Below are 15,055 nucleotides of genomic sequence, written 5' to 3'. Positions count from 1 at the left end.
TTCTAAACCTGGTTCACCAGGCCTGTGTGCTCTGGCCCTTACTTACTGCTCCAGACACCCATTAGCCTTTCAGCCTTGAGCCCCACCGGCCTCCTTTCAGCTCCTCACACATTCTGGGGCCTTTGCACATGCTTTCCCCTCTATCTGGAATGTTCCCCCCTCTTCCCAAAGTAACGCCCTTGGATTACCCTGGGGATCTGCACCCAAATGACACTTTCTCAGAGGCCCCCCGCCCCCAGGGTGCAGGCAGCTCCCCATGGTACCCACTGCTGTCTTCAGGATCCTAATAAGCACAGATCAGGATTCGGTATTCATTCCTGTGGTTGGTTGGTTGATATACATCGTTCTCTTTAACCGGACTGCAGGCTCCACTAGGGAAAGGGACTGTGTGCTGTGTTATCCAGCTCGGTATCCTGAGTCTCCTGTGCGTGGCTCCCAGCACATATTAGATCCTCAGCAGATACCTTCAGGATGATTAAATAGACGCACTACCAGGAAGTTGGAGTTGTGTGCATGTTTTCGAAGTGTAGGGAAAGTGGTGGTTGATATATTTTTGAGCATTTACTGTGGTAGGCGTGGTACCAGGTGCTTTTCATTGTTCCCTCTATCGTGTATATATCATGACAATAGCACTATGGGGTAAGGACTAGAGATGCAGAAACAGAGGCCTCAATCAGTTCAGTAGCACACCTGTCCGCAGGGCTCGTTAGGCAGCCCGACTCCATGACCCATTTCCTTAACTCGCTTGATTTGGTTTTGTTCCAACTCCAGTTCTTCCAAGTTCATAAAACAATAGCAACAGACCCTTATATCACAGCTACTGTAATAATCAAAGGCCAGATTTATCTTGCCTTCTTTTGGGAGAGCATTACAGATGTCCTGTGTCTGCATGCTTCCTAGCTGGAGACATCTTTTAGAAATAAAGCCTGCTTACACACACGATGATTAAAACTATTCAATAACTTGTTCATTGTACATACTAACCTAAAGTATGAGAACATGAAAATACAGTCCCCCATGGAGTGTTCTTTTCTGTTTGACTTTATCATGTCAAAAAAAACTTTCTTTTTTCTTTTTTCATTTAGACCCATTGTTGCAGGTGAAAATATCAATTTCCTTTTCCACAGAGAAATCCAATAAAGGGATGAAAATCAGACCTCAATTGGGCCCCCATTATCAATTCAATCTGCTTTTTGTTAACCGTATCTCATAAGCTCTCCTTTTAAATCAATCTCTTTTTGAATCTCTTTCACAAAACAGCACATATCTGAACGAGAAGTTCCTCCCACCGACAGAGAGATGCCAAAATCTTCAAGCCGGCTTGGAGACTTTATCTAACAAGACGAGAAAGTAAGTTCTATTCTTTGCCTTGAATGTAATTTTTTTTAAAAAATGGAACTTTATTTATTTATTTATGGCTGCACTGGGTCTTCCTTGCTGTGCGGGCTTTCTTTAGCTGTGGTGAGCGGGGGCTACGGGCTCTAGGCGTGCGGGCTTCAGTAGTTGTGGCTCGCGGGCTCTAGAGCACAGGCTCAGTAGTTGTGGCACACGGGCTTAGCTGCTCTGCGCCATGTGGGATCTTCCCGGACCAGGATCGGCAGGCAAACCCTCAACCACTGCACCACCAGGGAAGCCCGAAGGTCATGACTTTTGTTAAGTGTCTCTCACTCTCCTTTTTCACTTCATTCCCTCCACTGGACTCTTCAGCCTAGGGGTGAGCTCTTAATGGTTCCCTGATACTGTATTTGGATTTTCCTACATCCAGCCCAGGACTTTGGGAAAAGTGCCTTCTTTAAGCTTTTCTCAAATGACTCGGTTTGAGCAAGCCACTGTTTTTGCCGGGACCCTGGCTTATGGTAGATGGGCCAGAACTAGCAGTTGCAAACGCTTCTTTTCTTGCACAATAAATACATTGAATTTTGAGGTGGACGTAAAGCAGCTCACGCATTATAGATGGCACTGCACGTCTGTGTTGATCATATTCGAGCCATTGTTTTGCTTGTTGTTTGCTGGAAGTTTTCCTGAGGGACTCAAATTCCACATGTCTTGCGGCACCACGCCTCGAGAGTAGAACTTGGAAAAATTGGTCCTTGCTCCCCATTCCCTGCGACAAGCCTGTTGTATTCCTTGCCCGACATGTGAGTCAGTGTGTGAAAGCTTCAACTGACTCTCTTCATCTCTCTCTCTCTGATACGAGCTGTCTTTGTTCCGCAGAGTGACAAAAGTGCTTAACGTAACCATGACCCGTAGCTGTACTTGGGAGCAAAGCGCTTGAGTCAGCGTGGCGGAAGGTTCTTTCATCACGGACGTCCACAAACGTGGTTAACTGCGGCACGCGAATGAGATGGCCTGGGCATATGGTCTCACGTTTGCTCTCACTTTGTTCCTATTGGTTTGGATTTGGCGCTAAGACCTTTTCTCGGCTGTTCTTTAGAGAGATGCCTTTTCATGACCTGCACCGTTTTCAGCCAGCTCGTGCAATTAGCCTGCACTGTTATTCTGTTCCGCAGAGGTCTAGAGAAAGTAGGCATGAATTACCCATTGTTATGAAAGTGTTATTTTGCACTCAGGAGACTAATTTGTTCAGTTGTATTGTCTATTGTCCGGAACCGTGCGTTCTGCGACCACTGTTGTTACAGACGTACAGGGGACAATCAGGAAAGCTATTCGGTGCGTGGTGATAAAAGGCAATTTCATTTTCTTAGAAATAATGATTTAACTCTGTTTTTTTTTTTTTTTTTTTTTTTTTTTTTTTTTGCCTCTGTGTGGCACGTGGGATCTTAGTTCCCTGACCAGGGATCAAACGGGCGCCCCCTGCAGTGGAAGCATGGAGTCTTAACCACTGGACCGCCAGGGAAGTCCCTAGCTCTGTTTTTTTCATGGTCTGTTAAAGAGTTAGAATTTTCTCTTTCCCCAGCCAATTTGTCCATTTCAGATGCTAAAATGGAATTTAGGAAGAGGGCACTAGAGTGGGAGGGAAATGGTGCTCTGTCTCCCACTGGTCTTGACTTCATTTTTCAATAAAAGGAAGTTAAACAGTTGCCATTGGGAAGACCATCGAGATGGGGTACCTTGTATCACAAGTCTTTATTTTCTGTTTAAGACTCTGAGCTCCAAGACCATGAGTTTGTGGTTCTGTCCATGGTGCCTGTCACAGGGCTCAGCACATAGTAGTTGCTCAGTAAGTATTTGTGGGATTAAACTAATGAATAAATAAATATACCTCTTAGATCCTCAAAGCATTTTCTCTACCATATCTAATTTGTAGCTCTTAAAAAATTATCCATAAACTTCAACTCATTTTTGAAACCTATCTTTCACTTCTCTGGCTCTGTCTCTTACTTTGAATCTGAAGTTTTCTGGTTTTTCCTATCTCATTCTTTCTCCCTGAATGTTTCTCTGGGTTTCTCCATCCCAAACCTTTTTTTACCAGGTGTCTCCCAGATAAAATATTATCATGAACTAAAATGCTACCTAGCCGGGGCTTCCCTGGTAGCGCAATGGTTAAGAATCGGCCTGCCAATGCAGGGGACACGGATTCTTGGTCCAGGAAGATCCCACATGCCGCGGAGCAACTAAGCCCGTGTACCACAACTACTGAGCTCACGTGCCACAACTACTGAAGACCACAAGCCACAACTACTGAGCCCACATGCCACAACTACTGAAGCCCACACGCCTGGAGCCTGTGCTCTGCAACAAAAGAAGCCACCGCAATGAGAAGCCCGTGCACTGCAATGTAGAGTAGCCCCCGTTCACCACAACTAGAGAAAGCCCGCGCGCACAGCAACGAAAAGTAGCTCACCGCAACTAGAGAAAGCCTGCGTGCAGTAACGAAGACCCAATGCCGACACAAATAAATAAATAAATAAATAAATTTATTTTCTAAAAATCTGTAACATACTACCTAGCCATCTTATCACTGCTAGTTTGCATTTTTCAGTATGGCAAAGATTATTTGTAATCTTTTGTGCTATGTGTATATGATTGTAAAGTGTTGACCGTATGAATATCCAAGTTGTCCGTCTTAGTTCACATTGTTTCAGACCAATGAGCTGGTTTTTCAAGAGGAGATGCTTCAGAGGGGCTGATCCCAGGAAATGAACTCATTCCTCCCCATCTTAGGTTTTGCTGCCTCTGTTCCTGTGCCTTTTTCTTCCTGTGTTCCTCTTCCATTTTCCCAGATGATCCTGGATCCCAAGAAAATGTCCATCTACATTTCTTCAGTTTCCACCACCTGGTCAGGGTAGATGAGCTACTCCAACAAAATCTCCCCTAACGCAGTGTCATAACACAGTCTTGTATTCTCTCTCACGCAGCATTCAGTATAGATGTTCCTTCCTGGTCAGGCAACTGTCCTCTGAGTACTGACTCAGGGATTCTGGCTCTTTCCATCCTATGATGCAGGCATCTTCAACAGGTGACCCCAGGGTTGCTGCTGAAGGAGAGGGTGCTATGGAGAAAGCACACCCAGCTTGGAGGGGACACACATCACTTCCATTCACGTTCCACTGGCTGGAACTAGCCTACCTAGATGTTTCGGGTCATGTGACTGGGCTTGGCCAATAGAACGTGAGTGGAGCTGGTGCGTGCTTGGCGTGGGGGAAGTAGTTTCTGGCTGGGATGCCGCTTACAGCAAAAGCTATGCTATGGAAACGGAGCGCCAATCAGTGACGTCAACCAGATATTTCTGCGCCATATGTATTAAATAGCTCTGCCGTTCCCATCATTCTGTTGACTCTAGGCCCTTCAGGTCTTCCTTAAAGATGGAAGGAAACATTTTTCTTAAACAACCGCAATCTCTTATATCTTCTGAACACTTGAGTAGTTTAAATAGTACTTCTAGGGAAAGGAGATATTTAGAGCTCTTCTTAGGGACAGAGTGTAAGCCACTGCCCTGTAACTTCCTGCGCAATCACCGGGGCATGAAAAAGTTGCTTGTGTTCAAATAGCTTTTCTTGGTAAGATTCAGATTCTCAGAATTAAGGTTTGGAAGCCAGGCTTGCATAGGCTGGGTGTGGCTTGAACCATACACTGCTTGGTGAGTGTGTATGTCTGATGAGCTACTTCATGCCGTACCATTTAAAATTACTGAGAACAAGAGAATTTTCTGAAAGGATCATCTTAATGGGGCATCCTAAAGATGTCTGTTCGAAGGCTCTGTTTTGCAGGATGAAAGGCAAAGTGAATTGAAGGCTGGCCCCAAGCGTTCTTCCTGTTTATTATCTCAGAGAGCACAGCATGACCTGAATTGCAGCTTGAAAAGAAGAAGTATAAATTATGGCAGATCAGGCTTCAAAAAACCTGACTCTGAACATACCACTTGATAGCCTGTTAACAAAGCAAGTATTCCTAAGTTTTCACTTGTCTGTCAGGAAAAACAGCTTGTGGTCATTTACAAGATTTTCTCGGCATAGAGTGATGTATGACTTGTTCACCTAGCTTTAAATCTATGGTGCTTTCTTTGCTTCTTAAAGAGATACCCACAGTTTTGTCTGTCTTTTCATCTCTGACCCTTTAACTTGCCTTTTGTGGTCAGCTTTTAAGGACTAGCCCTTAAAATCTAGCCCTACTTCCTTTCCTTGGTATTGAGATCAGAAAGAAGAAGTTAACACAAAACAGCCGTTCATACCAACTTGGTATGTTCTTAATATCTTGTGATGTATCTCTTGGTAACCAAAGGAGTGGCTGTGTTTGCTCGTATAAACTTTTAAGTTGGGGCAGGTGAGCTAACATCGAGGCTATGATAGAAGTCTCTGAAAAGTTTTTTTTTTTTGCAGTTGTGTCAAGTCTATCAAAAGGTGGTTTAGCCATCATTCTGTGCCTCAAAGAATACATAAGAAATAAACCATCATACAATTTAAGAGCTTGAAGGAATAGTCTCTTAAATTCTTCTAATCTGTATACTTTTTTATGTGTAAGTTTTGTTTTTCTAAAAAATCTAATTTCCTCAGTTTAAAGATAAAAGTGGGATCATGCCTTGTTCAGAGTGAGGCAACCAGTTAAAGACAAGGTGGGAAATAAAATATTTTGTGTGTGGTTGTTGATGCTAGAAGGGAACTGGAGGAATTCTAGTCTGAATTGCTTAGTTAATACGTGGCAAGAGTTGCTTAGTATCGTTTGTTACCATGCTGAAGATTGGAATCGTGAATTATTTGATTATAAGTGTTTGTTGGTGGAAACAAAACCGACTTTTCCCTCAGAGGAAAACTGAAACACTGACTTTCTCGTTATACTGCAGTCTTGATTATGTATTCACATTAGGCATTCTTTCCAATTTTAGAAGTGGGATGGAGAAGGAAAGCAAATCTGTCATTGATACTTTTGCCCACCACTTTCAAATACGTTAAAGGTATCGTTTCTTTACTATCTGTGGTAGCCAGACTTCCAAGGTGGCACCCAATGATCATTTCCTCCTGGTATTTACTTGCTTCTCCCCTGCCTCACTGAATAGGGCTGCCCTGTGTAAACAATACGATACCGCAGAAATAACGATGTGGGATTTCAAGGCCAGGTCTTAAAAGGATTTGATAGTTCTGCCTTGCCTGCTGTTGGATTGCTCGCTGTGGGGAAAGCCAGCTGTCGTGTCATGGGGACACTGAGAGGTCCACATGGCAAGGAACTAAGATCTCCCACCAACAGCAGCACCGCCTATGTCAGTGAAGCTCCTTGGAAGTAGATACTCCAGCCCCGACCAACATCTTGACTTTACATCCTAATGAGCTGCTGGGCCAGAACTATCCTGCTAAGCTACTCATGAATTCCTGACCTACAGAAACTGTGCAGTAATAGTTTATTGTTGTAAAGCAACTAAGCCACTAATTTTTTTCATAATTTTTCACATAACCACGGATAACTAATTGACTACTCAATTCACAATCTTTATGATATTATATTTTTATCATAATGACAATTATTATGATTACCAAAATTATCAATAGTGGTAATAACAACTACCATTTTTGTGGACCTACTGTATGCAAGATAATTTAAGTATATCTACAGTCTTTGCAGTATTTCTTCAGAATAGCTTTTGTTATTCTAACTCCACAAGTGAAAGAGATGAAGTCGGAGGGTTAAATGGCTTGCAGAACATCAGACAGTTAGAAGAGGCAGAGCCAGGGCTTGGATGACATTCTGACTGTTTTTTTCTCACTACTGTATGGTTCGAACCTTAATGAGAACAGAATTACAAGTCACAAGTACAGGAAGAGAAAGGCATTTGACTTTAAAATGCGAAGCTACTTAAAAGCAATCTTCCTCCAACATACCATATACTTTCCTCACTTTTTGTTACTTATTTTACTTAAACATCCGTAATGTAAATATACACAGGTAGCTTTATCGTGTACAGCAACCGCTGTACCCTGATTGTAACTCGGGGACCAGTGTGGCTTTTCTTGGTAAGATCACGGCGGATGGCTAATTATTGTCATAGTTCAAAACCAATATCTGAAACCTTTGGGTGTTTCTACATTCTGATCATATATTAATTTTCAGTTTCAGAAACACACAGCAACTTCTCTGTGTCCAGCACTATGAAAGGCACAGAGACAGTTATTCTCCACCTGGAGGTGTGTATCATACTCCCTGGGAGCTTTTTCAAAGGATGCGTGGTTAAGAACGGGTTGAGAATTCTTGCTTAAGGAACACAATGATAAAGAAATTATTTCTACTCTTTTAACAGCTTGCAGTATATTAAGAAAGTCAGGGACTTCCCTGGCGGTCCAGTGGTTAAGACGCAGCACTTCCACTGCAGCGGCCGCGGGTCTAAGATCGGGGAACTAAGATCCCGCATGCCACGGAGCGCAGCCGAAAAATAGAAAAGAAAACAAAACCAATGCAACAAAAAAACAAGTCAGATAGTTACAATACTTTAGTTTCTCCTTCTCAGTCTTTGTAGATTCCTCCGCATCTCCCCTCACTTTTGACACTGGAGTGTTCCAGCGCTCAGTCTTCAGACCTCATTTCTTTTCATCCTCAGACCTCAGGGGCCTCATTTAGTCTCATGGATTTAAATACCGTCTACATACTGATGATTCCCAAGTTTGTATTTCCGGCCTAGACCTCTTTCCGGGTTTCTATGACCTCTGCCCAGTGATCACCTCCCTGGGGTGCTCGTGAGGAATCTTGTGATCCTTATAAATCTCACGGGATCTCCTGGATCCACCCCCCGAACTTTGTACTTCAGCACTGTTCTCCATTTCAGTTAATGGCAAGTCTATTTTCCCAGTGCTCAGATCTAAATGCTTGGAGTTATCCTTGACGCCTTTCTTTTTATCCATCCCATTGTCTGTCATTAAATCTCACTGGCCACCTTGAAGTCATACCCAGAAGCTGATCATTTCTTACTCTATCACTTCCAGCCTGGACCGCGCCATCTTTATTCCACTCCTGGGTTGTGGCCAACATCTCTAAATTGCTCTTCCGGCTTTCACCCCTGCTCTCCTAGAGACTCTTCTCAATGAAGTAGACAGTGGGAACCTTTCTAAATGTAAGTCAGACCAGGTCACTTTTCTGTTCTAATGTTTTCGCATTTCACTCAAAATAAAAGACAAAATTCTTAAAGCAGCCTACTACAAGGTCCTTAGAGCACTTCTCAAATATACATGTAATATATTTGCCAGCACAAAGGAGCTGTTATGTGTGGGAGCAGAGTTGCATCAGGCTAAGGAAATGACTACAAATGGTAAAGTAATAATTATAACAATGTGTAATTGGGTTTATAACATTAATAGATGTAATATTGTATAACAAAAATTCCACAAAAAGAAGAAAAAGGGGAGAGACTGATATAAGAGTAATATTTTTATATATTAGAGCAATTAAGCTAGTATAAACTGAAAGCTGATTCTGATAAGACGTGTGTGGTAAACCATAGAGCAACCACTAAAAAGATAGTTAAAATTATTAAAGATGTCAAAATGGTACATTAGAAAAATTCACTTAAGGCATAGGAAAGCTGTAAAGGAGGAATAGGGGAACAAAAAAATACATGAGACGTAAAAAAACAAAAGTAAAATGGCAGAGGTAAATGTAACTGTATCAGTAATAACATTAAATATGAGTGGACTAAACCATGCAATCAAATGGCAGAGACTGTCAGACTGGATTAAAAAGCATGATCAAACTATGCTATCTACAGAAGATACATTTTTGTATTCAAATACACACACAGATTGCAAGTAAAAGGATTTTTAAATGTATATCTTGCAAACAGCAACCACAAGAAAGCTTGAGTGGATATATTGATATTAAAATAAATAAACTTTTAAAACAAAAAGTGTTAGTAGAAATAAAGCAGATCCTATCATCATAAAAGGGTCAATCCAGCAGGAAGATATAACAGTTCTAAACACATATACATCTAATAACAGAGCACCAAAGTACACAAAGGAAAAACTGACAAAGGGAATAAATAATTCAGCAATAATTGGAGATTTTAAATACTCTATTTTCAGTAGTGGATACACCACCAGACAGAAGATCAACAAGGAAATAGTAGAATTGAACAACACTGTAAACCAGCTAGACTTAACAGACATCTATAGAGTACACCACCCATCAACAGAATGTACATTCTTCTCAAGTGCACACAAAACATTGTCCAGGGTAAATCATATGCTAGGTTATAAAACAAACCTCAATAAATTTAAAGAATAGAACTAACACCAAGTATGTTGTGTGACCACATTTTAATGAAATTTAAGATGAATATTCAGGAAAAATAATTGAGAAACTCACAAATCTGTAGAAATTAAACAACATACTCTTAACTGTGCAGTGGGTCGAAGAAGCAATAGAAAGGGAAAACAAAATACTTCGAGATGGATGAAAATGAAGACACAGTAGGCCAGCGTTTATGGGATATGCAGGAGGTGATAGCTAAAGTGTACAAGACGTCTTTTTGAGATGGTAAAAATGTTCCCAAATTGACTGTAGTGATGGTTGCACATATCTGCGAATACTCTAAAACCCACTGACTTCTCTGCTTTAAATGGGTGAGCTGTATGGCATACTAATTATACCTCAGTGAAGCTGTTAAAAACTTTAACAGGTCTGCAAATCTTTTGAGGATTTTATTTTAAGACAGAGTCTGATTCTGTAGGTGTGAGGCAGGGCCCGAGAATCTGCATTTCTAATAATCTTTCTATGTGATGCCAATACTGCCAGTCTGAGGTCCACACTTTGAATAGCAAGGCCTCTACCATCAGATTTCCTGCGACCTTTCTGGCCTCATCTCCTGCCACCTTCATGAGTGGATTCCTGAGTGACTCGTGTGTGATTTCCAACCAACCTGACCATCTTGCTGTTCCTCAAGCATACCGTGCCTACCTCTATCTCTGGCCTTCACACTTGTCCTTCCCTTTGCATAGAATGTTCTTCGCATTCCCAAACCCCCATATGTGTATTGCTTACTTAATCCCTTTCTTCAAGTCTCTGCCCAACTCTTACCTCCCAGGGAGATCTTCCCTGACCACCCCACTTAGATTGCAGCCCTATTTCACATACTTTCTTTCCCTCTATTCCTGCTTTATTTTTCTTCACAGTACTATAAATACATTATACTTCAACATGATTTTAATTTATGTATTATTTGATGTACAGTTTCTTAGGGCTGCCATAACAAATTACCGTAGACTAGGTGGCTTAAACAAGAAAAATTTATTTACTCACAGTTCTAGAAGTCTAAGACCGAGGTGTCAGCAGGTTTGGTTTCTCTGAAACCAAAACCAAGTCTCTCTCCTTGCCTTCTTGCTGTATGTATGAAGCGTACATACATGGTCTTTTCCGTATGTATGGTCTTTTCTGTATGTAGGCCAGCCTCCTGGTATCTCTCTGTAAATAAAAACTTCCTTTTCTTATAAGAATCCCAGTAGATTGGACTCGGCCCACCCTAATGGTCTCATTTCAATTTAATCCCCTATTTAAAGGCCTTATTTCCAAATATAGTCATATTCTGAGGTACTGGGGATTAGGGTTTCAACGTATGAGTTCGGGGGAACACAGTTCAACCCATACATTGGGTTTATTGTCCATAATCCCCTATTACAATATAAATTTCATGAGAATGTGGATTTTTTTAAGAAAATTTATTTTGTTCACTATTTTTATTATTGGTCTCTAGAACAATATCTTGCACGTAACAGATGCCCAGGAAGTACTTATTGAGTAAATACATGAAAACAAAAGGTAAGTGCTATAGAGATATTTAGTGGATTTAGGGTGGTGCAAAGGACATGGGAGAAAGAGATCAACTCTGCTTATGTGAGTCAGAAGAATTTAAAAGGCAAAAGGTTCATAGCCATTCATATATGGTTTAAAAATCTTACCAGGTGTAATATCCATGCTAGCTCCTTCACTCTTGTAACTCACTCTAACTATATAATGTTACTCTTTAAGAGATGGAGAACACTCAATTTATTGGTTCTTTCTGATTCCTTGCAACATATAGGATCCTAGTTCTAAAAATTGATAGTATAAGATCACTAAACTGTTATTTTCAACTCTGGATATCATATGTGGAGATTTCTTTCCATAAACTTGAAAAGTGGGTCATCTTTCTTTCATCTTCAGAAATCATACAGCAGTAGTGTTGTGAGGGAAAACGCGGGAATCTTCAATAGCAGCCTCAGTCCTTGTTTATTCATTCTTTCCATCCTGGTGATGTATTTGCATGTTGCAGATATTTGTGAAGGGGATACTTTTTAAAAAAAATATCTTTATTGGAGTATAATTGCTTTACAATGTTGTGTTAGTTTCTGCTGTACAGCAGTGTGAATCAGCTATATGTACACATATATCCCCATATCCCCTCCCTCTTGCGTCCCCTCCCACCCTCCCTTATCCCACCCCTCTAGGTGGTCACAGAGCACCGAGCTGATCTCCCTGTGCTATGCAGCTGCTTCCCACTAGCTATCTGTTTTACATTTGGTAGTGTGTATAAGTCCATGCCACTCTCTCACTTCGTCCCAGCATACCCTTACCCCCTCCCTGTGTCCTCAAGTCCATTCTCTACATCTGCGTCTTTATTCCTGCCCTGCCACTAGGTTCATCAGTACTGGTTTTTGGGGATTTTTTTAGATTCCATATATGTGCATTAGCATACAGTATTTGTTTTTCTCTTTCTGACTTACTTCACTCTGTATGACAGACTCTAGGTCCATCGACCTCATTACACGTAACTCAATTTCCTTCCTTTTAATGGCTGAGTAATATTCCATTGTATATATGTGCCACATCTTCTTTATCCATTCATCTGTTGATGGACATTTAGGTTGCTTCTTAAAATGATATTTTTTGTTGGACTGTGAGGTACTGCTTGACTTTGGCATTATATCAAATTAGTCCAGTGAAGTAAATTGTTACCCCAAAATAATTCTGATGAATAGCACCATGAATAGCTTTCCACTTACGCTACGTATTCCTATTTCACCTTCCAGATCTACTCTCTACCTTTTGCATTCTTGCTGTGTGCTCCAGGAGGCTGATTTCCTTGTGCTACGTTGGTTGGATTCTCATAACTTTTGGCTTCTGGTCAGGGTCACTTTCTGGAAGTCATTGGTATGAGAGTAAAAAATGGGAAGAGAGAAAGTTTGGGGTATTTATTCCCCTGGATCCCTCTCTGCGGGAGTGGTTTAGGGATGACTTCATCCTCTACCAAAGGTCACCTCTGCAGTCTTGTGACCTTCTTCTACACCTCTAGCCATAGCTCTTTCTGGCTAGTGTATGGACTTAGGGTGGTAAGCTTTCCTCCTCTACCCCTATTGTAGCCTTAGTGTGCTTCACCAATCCGTGTAGCCTTTCCTTTACCACGTCCCACCCCTTTGTAAATGGAAACCTCTTTCCCTCTTGGTTGGCTGAAGTTAGTCACTGCTTGCAGTATTTCCTAGCACGTGTCTTAAACATACAGTTACTGTCCAAACCCCAAAAGTTAATGATCCAGGACAGAGAAAGTGTTCTTTAAAAAAAACAATCAATATCTGACTTTTTCAAATGTGGCAATTTGGAGATTTCAGTGGCACTGTGAGGAAGAACATTGGCATCTTTAGGAATTCATTCCTAAAGCTGTTTTGGAATACTTACCTTGTCTGAGGGACACTAAAAGGTATGCAGAGAATAAAAGTTTGAATCCCTTTCTCCTATGCCAAGTGACAATAATCACAGCATTCTAATTAGAAGTTACCATCACGCAGAGTTAAAAACGATGTAAATAGAATTCTCCTGCTTCTAGTGGTTGAAATGTCAGTAAGTCAGTACCATGTGTATCTCAGTTCAGTCTGCTTGCTACATATTTCTCTTTTTTGGCTGCCACACATTCATCAGCCATTCCTTTAGCATTTGCCTTACCTATTGAGGTGCTCCTATGTTGGGTGCATAAATATTAACAGTTGTTATATCTTCTTCTTGAATTTATCCCTTGATCATTACGTAGTGTCCTTCTTTGTCTCCTGTAATAGTCTTTATTTTAAAGTCTATTTTCTCTGATATGAGAATTGCTACTCCACCTTTCTTTTGATTTCCATTTGCATGGAATATCTTTTTCCATCCCCTCACTTTCAGTCTGTATGTGTCCCTAGGTCTGAAGTGGGTCTCTTGTAGACAGCGTGTATACGGGTCTTGGTTTGGGATCCATTCAGCCAGTCTGTGTCATTTGGTTGAAGCATTTAATCCATTTACATTTAAGGTAATTGTCAATATGTATGTTCCTATTACCATTTTTTTAATTGTTTTGGTTTTTTTTTTTTTTTTTTTTTTTGGGTTTGTTTTTGTAGGTCTTTTCCTTCTCTTGTGTTTCCTGCCTGGAGAAGTTCCTTTAGCATTTGTTGTAAAGCTGGTTTGGTGGTGCTGAACTCTCTTAGCTTTTGCTTGTCTGTAAAGGTTTTAATTTCCCTGTTGAATTTGAATGAGATCCTTGCTGGTTAGAGTAATCTTGGTTGTAGGTTTTTCCCTTTCATCACTTTAAATATGTCCTGCCACTCCCTTCTGGCTTGCAGAGTTTCTACTGAAGGATCAGCTGTTAACCTTATGGGGATTCCCTTGTATGTTATTTCTTGCTTTTCCCTTGCTGTTTTTAATATTTTTTCTTTGTATTTAATTTTTGATAGTTTGATTAATATGTGTCTTGGCGTGTTTCTCCTTGGATTTATCCTGTATGGGATTCTCTGCACTTCCTGACTTGAGTGACTATTTCCTTTCCCATATTAGGGAAGTTTTCAACTATAATCTCTTCAAATATTTTCTCAGATCAGCCATTCCTTTAAAAAGTATTGCCCAGTGGAAATGATTGGCTGTACTGACTGAAAATCTTATACCGCCGTATTGACTTGCAGAATTTATTTCCATGTAGACCTGAGCTCTTCAGGGGTTTTATAGAAACTAATTACAAAAGACTGTTTGATCTACACAGGATACCACTTAGAAGCCTAGTGACTTAATATTATTGGGGTGTCTCCACCCATTTCAGTAGACAAAAAGATTGGCTTTCACCATGAAGAGATGTTATAGGAAACTAAATCAGTACCTCAGCTGTTTACATAGGACTGATAAATGAATATCTTCAAGATAAGGTCTAGGCATCTAATAAGTAACCAGTAAATATTTAATGGTTAAGTTAACTAACCATAAATTGTGCCTTTTGAAAAGTCCTGTTTATATCTTAATTGAAATAAAACTGGTCATAGCATGTGGGTCTTCATCTCCAAAGACACGTCTCTAGAAAAACATTTTATTATTATTCTTTATTGAGGTATAGCTGATTTAAAATATTATGTTAGTTTCAGGTGTGCAATGTAGTGGTTCACAATTTTTAAAGGTTATGCTCCAGTTACAGTTATTATAAAAGAGTGGCTATATTCCCTGTGCTGTACAATATATTTTCATAGCTTATTTATTTTATACACAGTAGTTTGTACCTCTTAATTCTCTACCCCTGTCTTGTCTTTCCCCCTTCCCTCCCCTCACTGGTAGCTACTAGTGTGTTCTCTATAGCTGTGAGTCTGTTTCTTTTTTGTTTCTTTTTTGTTTTTTTTAGATTCCACCTGTAAATGATATC

At 40.6% G+C, this 15,055-nt stretch overlaps 1 protein-coding gene across 1 annotated transcript in view; it reads left to right on the top strand.

The window, feature by feature from the left end:
* The window catches only part of ST8SIA6 (ST8 alpha-N-acetyl-neuraminide alpha-2,8-sialyltransferase 6), a 131,383-nt gene that overhangs the window by 73,600 nt on the left and 42,728 nt on the right, over positions 1–15,055 (top strand). The window contains exon 3 of the mRNA XM_060121722.1: positions 1,261–1,350. Within this exon, the coding sequence (XP_059977705.1) occupies positions 1,261–1,350 (90 nt within the window). The remainder of the gene's footprint in view (positions 1–1,260; positions 1,351–15,055) is intronic.

This window comes from Lagenorhynchus albirostris, chromosome 1, assembly GCF_949774975.1.
Source record: "Lagenorhynchus albirostris chromosome 1, mLagAlb1.1, whole genome shotgun sequence".
NCBI lineage: Eukaryota > Metazoa > Chordata > Mammalia > Artiodactyla > Delphinidae > Lagenorhynchus > Lagenorhynchus albirostris.
The sequence above is the reverse complement of the archived record's forward strand: the minus strand, read 5'-3'. Positions and strand labels throughout refer to the sequence as shown.